The following is a 12,536-nucleotide window of genomic DNA, read 5'->3' as shown; positions in this document are numbered from 1 at the left end:
TTTTCCTTGCAGACATTGTGGTCTGTAATAGGTCTGTGCCATTTCCTCACATAAGGTGACTAAAATATGTATATGACCAAAAAAAAAAAAAAAAAGAGAAGAGAAGGCATCTTCCCCCAAAGGCTGTCCTCTAATACACAGTTTTAAAGAAATGATCCTGAGCCATTCAAAATCGAATAGGTTCTTCTTATTCCTGTGCTATACCACTCCAGCTGTGGCTATTTTCAGCTGCTCACACTGGTTCACTAAACCAGGTATCTCTGCATGTTTGATTTGGCAGAGTTTTACACCAGATGCCCTTCCACACACAACCCCAAAGGGGATTTGTGCTAGCTGGAACTGAACCAGCAACCTTTTGCTTACCAAGCAAATGTGTAAACCATTACACTACACACTGTGAAAGTCAACATAAAGACTTCATGATACAACCCAAAAAAGCACTCACCCAAGTATCTGTTACCAACAGTTTAAGACTGTAGTGTTGATGCACAATAATGTATTATAGTGCAATAAAAAACAGAATTCACCACCATGCACTATGCATGTCAATCAGTCAACACCAGCAGCAGAAACACCTCTTCTTGATCACAAAAAAAATTCTTAACTTTGTTTTTATTGGATAATAGTTGGATTAGACTGCTGTATTTATATTGCAGCTGTGCTGTCACTTTTATTACTATCCTGACTGCTGTTTCCTGAAGAAGGAACTAGTGTGCAGCAGTAAAGTTTGAGATGTGAAGGACATGATGTCAACAGAGCTCTTGAACTTTCCAGGACCGAAGGAAGAGCAGCACTCCTAACAGCAAAGCGTGTCATAACTAAGGTTATTACACTTGACTAAAAGTAAACAGAAAACTAAACTACACTTAAATATGAAATCACAAGCTGCCCAATAAGGTTTTTGTCTACTTGTTTACCAAAACTTAGGATGTTAACATGACTGAGCAAACTCTGGAAATTAAATTAGACTAAACTTTATTACATTTTTGCCCCATTTTATACAACCCCCCCCCCCCCCCCCCCCCCCAAAAAAAAACAAAAAACTATGCACTCAAATCTGAAAACATGAAGCTCATGTATCAACAACACAGATCCAAATGGCACAGATTCATTGGTCTCAGTCAAATATCTTTCTAAATCACAGTTTCGCAAATCTCTGACACACAACTCGCATCATTTAGCACATTTGGTTCACCTAGAAACACTGGCCTTCAAAATGCAACACAATGATTAACAGTTAGTCTCACTCATGTTGCAGCTGCTCGATCTCATCTGGAAGAACAATTCAACTGTGTGTCAGAGAAAAAAAAAAAGAGGTCTTGAGTGACTTATACGAGCAAGAGGATGGGGCAGCAAGAACACAGAGGAAGAGGAAGAGTGAGAGTAAGAGGGGGCCTGGCAGGAAGCAGAGGCTATCCAGGATGAGCAGGAAGAGGAAGACCAATATTTCCAGTGAAATATGTGCAACTTTGTCAACTCAGCTGAACACTTTGTATTGTAGTAAAAAAAAATAAACATTTATTTTGCTACCTTTTTGTATCTCTGTACTGATTTTCTTGGTGGTTTTCTGACTGCACCTACATCACATGGTGAAATTACTGAGTTTTGCTGCATACTACATGAAAGAGGTAAGACTTGTGTTGCACATACACATACTACTGTAAATGCTACTTTGGGACAAAAGACCCTGCACTTCACCAAATCAAGAAAAAGGAAACCTTTTCCACACAATTGTGTACATTTTCATTTGTAACATTTCCTCATGACACCAAAAGTATACACAAATACTTTTGGGGGAAAGGTTTTTGAATTTATCGCATCAGTATTTCTTTGATGGTTTGTAAGATATGAGCATATGAAGGGTGTGTGTGTTGTTTTGGTGGGAGAAATCAGTTTTGAGAATAGAGAATATGGTTTTGAGCACTGTTTCATTTCATTTTCTAAAGAGATGGGTGAAATTTTGACTAATTAACTCCTTTTAATAGGTGTTTAGAGTTTTGAGAAACTGAGGCACTGTTTCTGAAAACAATGCTTGAGAAAACATCTTAAAACAAAACATGAAATAAAAAAAATTATTGCAAAACAGAAAATATTTTACTGTATGTTTGTTTTTGTTTTCTCTCTTGCAGAGGTAGTTGCAGCAGATCTCCCATCACATCTTCTCACAGTACCAAAATTTCAACAGGTGATCTCTGTTCCTCCATCTATCTCTTACCAGAGTACCTTTGTTAAGGACATTGACTGGATAAGGATTTGGTCTTTACCACAATTTTTTTTCTTGCAAACAAAGTGAAGTGAGTTTCATTTAAATTAATTCATAGATTTTATCCTGTAAAAAAAAAAAGATATATTTTGCTCTTTTTGTGAGATCTTCACAGAGAGTTGTTCCCATTTATTTTGGTCTTTTACACAGGTGTTATGTAAAGACATTACTAGTTTCAGCTCTAACAACAGCTTGTCAAAATTTGCATTTTAACAATGAATAAATAAAAACTCCTGCTTGATTGTACTGAGTTTAGTGAGAAAGACTAAAGCATTTTACTCCTTGCCAAATTCCGAGTTCTCAAAAATGAAGCCACATTTCCCTATTTTCATGAAGGAAATGGAACTTTGTGTGGGCAGTTTATTCTTCCCACGACAAGAAAAACCATTTACATTTTTTAATGTCCTTATTTGAGCTCTCCATAACTCGCTCATCCCCTTTTCCCTGTGTATCTGTTATGATATACTTAATTTTTATAAAATCGTTTTTGTATTATAATCTTGTACTCACACATTGTTTTTTTGAAATTATCAATAAATAAATGAAAGCGGTTGCGATAGATGACGTGTTATTTGTGGGACAACTTTATGTTGTTGTGTTATGTCTATGGTTGTGTTTATATACACCGGCTGCAGTCTCGGAGGACGCGATCGTAGTTCCTTTAAAACGTGTTCCTCGATAAAAAAAAACGGTAATATCGCTTATCATTACATTAATCCGCAGCTCGCCCACCGGGTCGCTCCGTCAGCCGGTTGGGTCTCTTACACCGAGCTAGAACAGTGATAGCCAAATGCTAACTAATCTCCAGCAAGTTAGCGGTAGCTAACGCTTCCTTTAGCTTCACCCAGATTAAGTGGTGGCGCTCATGCCAGCTTTGGTTTTATGACAGAAAGTTAAGTGTTCATGTTATTTTAACCTGGCTGAGAACCAAGCGGTAAGCCGCACCCACCTGCTAGGTTACGGCTAGCTAACATTTAGTTAGTTGACTTTGAATAAGGTGATGCTTTAGATCAATTAGCACTGCTAACTGTTTAAGATGAAATTACAACATTAAATGTAATTATCGGGTGTTTTTTTTTTTTTTTTTTTTTACGTTATGCCATACTGTTAGCTATATACGTGCTTTCCATTAGACAGGCTTTTTCAGACACTGTCTTCATGTCTGTCTAGGACAGAAAGCAGTCCGGTGCGCAGGGGGAGGATGTCTGTAGCAGCTCTGCGCTGGATCCGCTGTCGGAGGCTTAGTACAGCTGGACCGCCTGGAGTAAAGAAAGTGCTCCAGTGGAAAGATTTAAGTAAGTTATTAGACATAATAAGCAGTTTTACACCACATTACTGTAAATATGTTATTAATAAATATTTCCCTCTATGCTGATATTTAGGGAAAGTTGCTAAAGTAACTGGTGCAGTTGTCTTGGGGTAAGTTGCATTATTAAAATGCAAATTTTTATTTCTGCATTTTGTGTGAGAAGGATCATCTCAGTGCCACAGTTTATTAAACAAGCTCCTTTCTGCAGGGGCTGTCTTTTTATTACCTATGAGGTGTTAGCCTTGGATAAGGCTGTGACCATTGACACTAGTGCAATTCTTCAGGAGAAGAACAAGTCATACGTCTATCTGAGGGCCACTCCTTCAGATGAGAAAGACAACCTAACTGCAGGTAACCAATGCCATTCATTAAAACTTCATGGGCAAAGTGGGATGTTATGATGTGGCATTTAATATATTTATATATCCTGGATTCGGTCACACCTTTTCAGCAAACACTATTTGGTGTTTCTGGGACAATCCCAGCATAAAAGTTACTTTTTACTGCTCCCTTATTCACAAGGGATCACCACAGCAGGTAGCGCCTCATATTTGATTTGGTGAAAATTTTTTTTTTACCCTGGATGCCCTTCCTGATGCAACCTTTAAAGGATTTGTGCATCCTTCATAAACAGTCTAAAAGTAAATACATGCACTCATCACAGAGTCTCATGTTTCCTCACTGCATCAAGATATTCACATTCTGTTTCTACATACATGCAGATGAATCTCCAGCCCACTGAAATTACATGAGTTCAGGTGTAGCTTCTCCCATTTGGCTGGGCAATGACTTCTTGTACAATGTCATTTTAACCTCTTGTGCTGTAAAATTTGTTGTGCTTTATTTTACCTCTAAAGTGCTTTGGGGGTCTTTCCACTAGCTCATAAAAGTATAAGATCATTTTAGACTTTTAGGTTAGATGTACTGTTTTTGGCATGTTCCTGCTTCCCTCCTGCAGGGCGTTATCTGGCAAATATGCTGAGTGGCTTAATCTATTTCTTCTATGAGCACAAAGTTGTTGAGTTTTTTATTTTTTTCTATGTCCAGCAGGGCAGTGCCATCTGCTTTCATTCTTCCTGTGTTTCCTTTCCCTCTCTACTATTTTTCCTGCCAGGATCTTTAGGTCATTTGGTGTTGGGTGATTTGACTTCCACTAATCAAGGTTTACTTTTTAGTGGAAGCTTTCACAACCAAATTATGCTCAAATAAAAATCATGATCATTTTTATCAGTATTGAAATTAAGATTATTTACTCACTCATAGTGCGTTCATTTTACTTTGAACTTAAAATAAAAACAAACACATGAACTGAGCAAAACACAACAGCCAGGGAGGGAGAGAGGTTACAATTTCAGGTAGGTGCTATAGCTGTAACGGTGAGATGGATGTATAATCAAAGAGAAGACCAATAAAATCATTATTATCAATATACAAACAGAAGATAGCTGACTCAAATTTGATTAACTGTCCACCTCTACAGGAAAGCATTACTAGTTTCTGCTGTCTTTGTAATGTTGCTATAGAAATGTTATTAAAAATTTCATTAACGGGTGGTGGCTATTTTTTGTTTGTTTTTTTACATTTGCATCTGTTCCAGGACTTACTCACAAAGCAAGGAGGGAACTTCATAAAGCAGCAAGAAGGTTTGTGGAACTGTCCTCAAGGCTTTTTCTGCAATCGCTTGATGGTAAGAAGCTATGACACACCAACTCACCAATAACACAGCATTACACCATAATATTACTCCTAATATTTCTTGGACTGAAAGGTATTATTGCCAATATAAACACACATGCTCAGAAACTGCAGTCATTCAGTCATTTTTTTCTGTGTGAGTTTTGTACACAGAGAACAAAGGAAACACCTGCCTTTACACACACACACATCCTGTTTTGGAATGTCACACAGGTTGTACAATTGTGTGTGTATTGTGAAAGTCACTGGAAAAAACAGGTCTGAGATTGTTTTTAACCACCCGTAGTTTTAAATTAAATACACAGACTTAATTTTTTTTTTTTAGCTATTTATACACAGAAAGTTAATTTCACTTTTATTTATTTTAACCTTTTACAAATTAATAGCTGCCAAGTTGATGACACAAGTTTCACTCCCACAAGGTTTGTACTGTAACTCATTCGCTTTTGTAATAATCTAAAGCTGGTGCAGTAGACACTGGTAGTTAACCTTTTAGCCATAGTTAAAATAGCTAAAAGGTTACATTAGGGGAATTAGCAGCACATGTCTCCCAGTTTTTTTCTGTAAATGTTCAGCCGGTCAGCTTGTTCTGTAATTTTGTGCCTTAGAGCACTTCAGTCATGTGGATGCAGACCCACACGAGGTGGCATTATGGGTCCTGTTGAAGAAGACACAGTCAGCCAATAAAGCCGTCAGACTACAGGCTGTTCAGGAGCTTGCAGATAATCACCACTGGCATGGTAAAATCCCCTAAAATTTTCCTGTCACTTTTAATTTGATACACAACACATGAATCAGTCTGGTCTTAGATTACATCTGTTTTGCATAATCCAGACTACCAGTACCAGACAGCAGCCCAGGTTATAGACCAGCGGACAGCAGTGGGCTTGGCCCGGACACCTCAGGTAGACCTGCGGTTTTTCCGTCACCCACCTGCACTGCCTGACTTGGAGGAGGTACGCTTTAGGATATCTGCCATTTGAATGGTTACCTCACATATGCGCTTGTATGTCACTATAATGTGTTAACGTCTTCTCAGGGTTTGTCGGCAGAGGATGGACTGAGGCAGCTTTTGGCATCTCTGCCTCAGTCGGAGGTGGACAAATGTGTTCAGTACTTCACGTCACTGGCACTGAGAGAAAGCACTCAGTCCTTGGCAGCACAAAGGGTAATAATCACATGCATACATGTAAAGGTGAAGGTCTAAAACAGCAAACAGCAGAACAGCAACAATCACTGGGATGTGTAAAAAAAACAAAACAAAGATACTTATTTATATCCTGTCAATAACACGTGTGCTTCCCCTTGTTCCAGGGTGGTCTGTGGAGTTTTGGTGGCAATGGGTTGCCTTATGCCCAGAGCCTCACCTCTGTTCCTTCTGAGAAGGTGGAGTCCTTTTATTTGCAGGCACTGGTACAGCACTCAAAGGTAATCACTGCCATTGTGCATCCAAAGGTGACTTAGTCTTGAGGAGGTGGCTTGCTACTTTTAAAAACAAACTATTCATTGGAGTCATTGTAGCAGTGTATTAAAGTCAATTCTATGAAAAAAATAAAGCACTTTATGCCACAGTTTAGTTTATTCAGTGGATTCTTGTACTCCACGGTTAGAGTGGCCCTTGCTGCCTCGCGGTTGATACTTTGCAGTAATGTACCGAATTATGTGCTGATCATCTGCAGGTAAGGAGCCACTGTGACCACATAGTTGCCAACGGGGGTCTACAGCTTCTCCAGAGAGTTTATCAGCTCAGAAGAGACTCGATGAAGATTCAGAGAAACATTGTTCGTATCATCGGAAATTTGGCACTTAATGAAGGTGCCCATCAGGCCATAGCCCAGTCCGGTTAGTCTGTAAATGAATCTGAATAAACTGGAGAAAGCTCTGATTATGTGTAATCCTGACTGGATGCACTAAAGATGTTATGGAAGCAAGATAAGTTTGTGTCTGTTTCAATTAGAAATTAAGTTCTCACCATTACTTATTGCATTGTTTTTAATGCTCTCACTACAGTTATCCACCCCAACTTATAGTTTTTATAGTGTTGCTCACGCTCTTCTCTTTGTTCTACTTTACCCATAAAAAATACCTTCAGGCTGGGTGTCTGTCCTGGCTGAGATGATGCAGTCCCCTCATGTCATGCAGGCGTCTCATGCAGCTCGCGCTCTCGCCAACCTGGACAGGGAGACGGTAAAAGAGAAATACCCAGATGGCGTCTATATCCTGCACCCACAAACACGTGGCAAGTAGGAAAACTAATTCAGTTGTTACATGAATGCATTTGTTTCATTTTATTTTTACTGTTATAACGCAACAATTGTCTTTGACAGTGTTTTAATTTCCAGTCAGCCAATCAAAGCAGACGTGCTGTTCATCCACGGGATTCTAGGGGCAGCTTTTAAGACGTGGAGGCAAAAGGACCGCAATACATTAGAGGAAGAGAAGGAGGCTGAACGTGAAGATGACTATACAGAGTGCTGGCCAAAGGTAACGGAGGCACCTTATTCCTCTAATTAATGTGATTACATTAATGGATTTTTTTTCCAAGTGTTTTCCTCTTAGAACGAAATAAAATCTTTGGAGACTCAGAAGTGTGCAGTTTTCTCTCTGTGAAACATGATGTCTCACACAGATTTAGATTTATCTTGAGAAAATGAATCATATCTCCGTGTTATGTCTCTGTTTATTGACAGGCATGGTTGGCTGCTGACTGTCCAAATCTGAGAGTGCTGTCGGTGGAGTATGACAGTCATCTCAGTGACTGGATGGCCCAGTGTCCTGCTGAGAATCAGAGGTAAAAAATATATATCAACATTGTCAGTCTTTGAAGCTACTTGAGCTGCCACTCTTGGTAAAAGTAAATATTTTGCACTGTTAGGTGCCCTTTAATTCATTATTCCAGCAGATTAAATGGCTGACTGTCTCTTCAGAAAGTCTCTGGCCTACAGAAGTCAGGAGCTGCTAAAGAAGTTAAAGCTGGCGGGCATTGGAGAAAGGCCTGTGGTCTGGGTAGCCCACAGTATGGGAGGTATTTCTTCCACATCTTTCCTTCCACAAGCATGTCGGACTTCTACTCAGATCCCTTGAATACAACTTGAAAAAAAACAAATTACAAATCTGTCATCTTGCATTTGGTTTCTCTTGCAGGACTGCTTGTGAAGAAAATGCTGCTGGATGCCTCACAGGACCCAGAAATGCATGGGTTGTTACAGAACACCAAAGGCATCATGTTTTACAGTGTTCCTCACCACGGCACCTTCATGGCAGAGTACTCTGTCAATGTCAGATATCTTCTCTTTCCCTCTATAGAGGTCAGAGAACTGTGTAAAGGTGAGTGAACATGATGAATTCTATACTCCAAGACTTAATCTTTTATGAAAACGTTTCAACATCTAATGTGTATATTTTCAAGATTCCCCAGCTCTGCACAGCCTGAATGACAACTTCCTGAATCTGGCCAAAGAAAAAGATTTCAAGGTGCTCAGCTTTGCGGAGACGCTACCAACAAACATCGGTCCCATGATCAAGATACTTGTGGTACCAACACAGTCTGCAAGTATGTAACTTGAGTGCACATAGGGAAGAATGCTGTTATGTCTGAAATGTACAGCTTAAATATCGAGATATTTGTTGTGGTTTCAGATCTCGGCATCGGTGAGCTCATCGAAGTGGATGTGGATCACCTAAACATCTGCAAACCAGAGAAGAAGGACTCATTTCTGTACAAACGCAGCCTCCAGTTCATCCTGGAAGCTCTCCAGAGCTATGTCACCCACTGACTGAAATATAGAAAAACGAGACACTGAGACCATCTGGTGTATATTTGACATGTGTACCACACTCCAAACCAAACAGAGACACGATTGCCTCTCCCTGTTGCACATTCACATTAAGAACCACAAATGTGATGACAGTATAACTAAAGAAATTATATTTAATGTACATGTGGCTATTTGTGGGAAACCGTTTGTTGTGTTAAGATGCGTTTTTTTTTCTTGTCATCCTCTGAGATCGGTCTCTTAATGGGACATCAAGTAGTTTAAAGGAACACACCAGTGTTGTTTACAAGTAAATTCAGCAAATTAAAACTTACTCTAGAGCTCCCTTTATTTTATATTACAGATAAATATGGGACACGCAATGCACATTATCTACCGTGTTTACTTTAAAATGCACTGATATTTTATTGCCACATATGCAGCCTGACTTTGGACAGCAGCAAAGGTTTAGGATTTTATTTTTATATGTATTTTTCTTCCAACTGTCATTGTTTGTGCCAAAACTTATGCCTTACCTCAAATGGACCTGAATCAATACCTTAGTTCAGATTGCAGATTCAGTTGAATGGGACTAATTGAGCAAATTAATTTTAATCGCCGTGTGCTTGCGGGCCCCACTGCCACTAACAGTGCTGAATGCTAGCAATGAACTGAATAAATATATACATTTTAAGGGTTTATGAGTCGTTAATGCATCTCTATATATATATACTAACCAGTTTCTTTATTAGGTGCACCTTGCCAGTACTGGCTTTAGAGCTGTTAATTCTTCATGACAGACTCCACAAGGAATCTGCTGGAAACATTCCTCAGAGACTTTGGTCCATATTGATATGATGGCATCAAACAATTGTTGCAAATGCGTCAGCTGCACATCCATGATGCCATCCATGATTCCAATGCTGTATTCAAAGTCACTTAAATCACCTTTCTTCCTCATTCTGATACATTCAGCAGGTCCTCTTGACCATGACTACATTCCCAAATGCATTGACTTACGTCCACGTGATTGGCTGACTGGATATCAGTTTTAAGGAGCTTGTGCCAAGCAGAGAAAAGCAGCACAGGAACAGCCAAAGATTTCTGAAACACGCTAACGCGACTTTTGGAGAGCAGAAGATTGTCCCTTGGCGCACACCTTACATAAACCCCACGGTGCTGTGAAAACTTAGCATAAAACAGCTGGAGCTCTCTCTGTTTGCCGCTTTATGTAAACGCTTTGCTTAACTGTAGCCAGGTATGTACATGTGTATATGCGAGGTTTTCTCTTTTAGACGTTTGAGAATCGTAGTATGTCGCAGAACACGCCCGTGGTAATGTTATTTGGAGCTAACGCTAGCTGCAAAATGCTAACCGGGGCTAAAACAACGAACTAACCCACATTTTCTTTAAACGCTTGCAAAGTGTTTTCATTTTCTAACTGTGATAAAACTCTTATTAAAGTGAAGGAAAACATGCGTAACTTTGCTCTCTCTGGTTTGTGTCTTTACAAGCGTTTACGCTTAAGTTTAGCTTTTTCCATGTGAGGCCTACAGCTGTCGGTTTGTTTACTGTGCTGCAGGTTTTCGGCTCTTTGATCTACCTCCACCGTCCCATTTCTCTGCACCTGTCAACATGGTCAACGTGCACAAAGGGGTCCTTGTTGAATGGTAAGGGAGGCTGCAGCTCTGGCAAGAAACCAATGGATTTAGTTTAACAGAAATCCGTTTTGAAGTTACTAATACTCTAACACGTTTTCTCTCGCTTTTTGAACCAGTGATCCTGCCATGAAACAGTTTCTCCTCTATCTGGATGAAACGATGGCATTGGGAAAGAAGTTCATCCTCAAGGACCTTGACGACACGCATGTGTTTATCCTTGCAGAGGTGGTTCAAACCCTCCAGGAGAGAGTTGGAGAGTTAATGGACCAGAATTCATTCCCCATCACGCAGAAATGACCCCAAACTCTCAGAAGAGGTGTTTCATCTTTGACATGAAATGTTCGTGATTTAGATTAATATGGTTTGCAGCGTTTTAACTGCAGACAACAATGAATTACGTGAAAATACTCAAGGAGTTTCAAATCTATTTTAATAGCCAGTTGCACAGTACGTTAGTGCTTTCTCTATGCTTTCTTTAAATTGAAGATTTGTTACTGGATCTGCAGCAGACTGTCTTTTTTTGTTTGTTTGTTTCATTTATGGATAAATGCAGCAAGGATCCAAACCAAAATAAGTTGACTGAACTGGTTGTCATTTTTTATTGGGTTTGCAACTTTTTTCATATTTGTCATTCTGATTAAAGTTGGTCTAAAATATTTAAAACAGGCTTTCAGTAATGCTGGTATGCTCTGTCTAATGTAAATCAAAACACAATTATGAACTGGAAATAATTCAGGCCCTGTATTCAAATGAAAATCACTTTGGGTAAAGAATCTTTTTATCACTATTTTGCATCACTTAACTTTGCTGCTCAAAGGTTGCCTCTCTTTTCATATATATTTATATTTAAAAACAAAAAAAGGATGGAGCTAAAGATAGTTCCTCCTCCTGTTCTTTATAACCATCTATCGTGTAATACCAAGCATAGGATGTACCACCAGATAGAGGAAGTGGCAGGAAAAGGACAGCACAGTAGGGTTTAATATTTTTCCCGAAAATGACATGAATCAAATCCCGGGAAATGACGAGCCATTTCCCGGGAATCCCGGGAAAAAGTTTATTTATTTATTTATTTTAATTAGGCCTTCTGTAGCCTGTGTCGGCCTTAACCTATTCTGATATTGTAGAGGTAGCTTTCCAGCTATGTCCTGTTATGCCCAGTAGGGGGCAACGTCGGCTTGATTAACGCAATAAAACCTACATCTGGACATTCGAGTGCTCGAGCTATGCGGTGTTGTATCGTTCCTCAACACTCCCTTAACAAATATAATTCGAATATTCCTCCATTGTACATGGAATTATACCAAGATATTTTACAACTGCTGGTGCAAAACAATACGGCTCAGCCACGCTGTCGTGGCGACATCTGTTGCGCTATATCTCCACCAGTGGAACGCTGTAATAGTCATTGAAAAGTTAACTACCGTACTACACTATAATATGGCATAACACAGGGCCTTGAGTAATGCACCACGACTTGGTCATTGCCATTCTGGCAACAGCAAATTTATAACACCGTGTCTGAGGGTTAAAGTAGGTTCGCTGTGAATCGTCTTTTGAAAAACTGGCCAATCCTTATAGCCTAAAAAATATACATTTTACTCAACTCCATTTAAAAAGCAAAATATGTTAAAGCAATCTATTTCATGATAATTTCTTCACACATTAGGCCCGTATCCTAATTCATGATTGTTAGTAAGCGGCTGCAAACGAGGAAAGGAAACACTCGAAGTTAAACAGATATTTCTTTATTGTTCAGGGCAGGCATATTTTATAGGCTATATAATGCAATATAACAATATATAATAATATAAAATTATATAATACAAAATACCTTAGGGTAAACACATTGC

At 39.2% G+C, this 12,536-nt stretch overlaps 2 protein-coding genes across 6 annotated transcripts; both read left to right on the top strand.

Moving 5' to 3' along the window:
* The first annotated feature begins 2,838 nt into the window (after positions 1 to 2,838).
* On the top strand, positions 2,839 to 9,716 carry serac1 (serine active site containing 1). 4 transcript variants are annotated; one of them, XM_030721442.1, is made up of 17 exons: positions 2,839 to 2,954; positions 3,434 to 3,558; positions 3,646 to 3,682; positions 3,781 to 3,923; positions 5,170 to 5,259; positions 5,876 to 6,007; positions 6,102 to 6,223; positions 6,307 to 6,435; positions 6,582 to 6,695; positions 6,947 to 7,109; positions 7,360 to 7,510; positions 7,610 to 7,751; positions 7,958 to 8,058; positions 8,195 to 8,292; positions 8,412 to 8,594; positions 8,677 to 8,820; positions 8,907 to 9,716. In XM_030721442.1, the coding sequence occupies exons 2-17, from the start codon at positions 3,465 to 3,467 to the stop codon at positions 9,041 to 9,043; spliced, it is 1,980 nt and encodes a 659-aa protein (XP_030577302.1). In that variant the 5' UTR covers positions 2,839 to 2,954; positions 3,434 to 3,464; the 3' UTR covers positions 9,044 to 9,716. The 4 variants fall into 4 exon arrangements, with proteins under 4 accessions (XP_030577302.1, XP_030577301.1, XP_030577304.1 ...); XM_030721441.1 differs by having other exon boundaries at positions 7,595 to 7,751; XM_030721444.1 differs by lacking the exons at positions 2,839 to 2,954; positions 3,434 to 3,558; positions 3,646 to 3,682; positions 3,781 to 3,923; positions 5,170 to 5,259 and adding exons at positions 5,408 to 5,525; positions 5,654 to 5,689.
* Positions 9,717 to 10,094: 378 nt separating this feature from the next.
* On the top strand, positions 10,095 to 11,301 carry gtf2h5 (general transcription factor IIH, polypeptide 5). Of its 2 annotated transcripts, none has more exons than XM_030721782.1 (3): positions 10,095 to 10,280; positions 10,537 to 10,692; positions 10,800 to 11,301. In XM_030721782.1, exons 2-3 carry the CDS (start codon positions 10,658 to 10,660, stop codon positions 10,978 to 10,980), a joined length of 216 nt encoding a protein of 71 aa, XP_030577642.1. In that variant the 5' UTR covers positions 10,095 to 10,280; positions 10,537 to 10,657; the 3' UTR covers positions 10,981 to 11,301. The 2 variants fall into 2 exon arrangements, with proteins under 2 accessions (XP_030577642.1, XP_030577641.1); XM_030721781.1 differs by having other exon boundaries at positions 10,105 to 10,280; positions 10,605 to 10,692; positions 10,800 to 11,300.
* The last annotated feature ends 1,235 nt before the right edge of the window (positions 11,302 to 12,536 follow it).

Source organism: Archocentrus centrarchus, chromosome 24 (assembly GCF_007364275.1).
Source record: "Archocentrus centrarchus isolate MPI-CPG fArcCen1 chromosome 24, fArcCen1, whole genome shotgun sequence".
Taxonomy (NCBI): Eukaryota; Metazoa; Chordata; class Actinopteri; order Cichliformes; family Cichlidae; genus Archocentrus; species Archocentrus centrarchus.
This window is presented reverse-complemented; position numbering and strand designations above follow the sequence as displayed.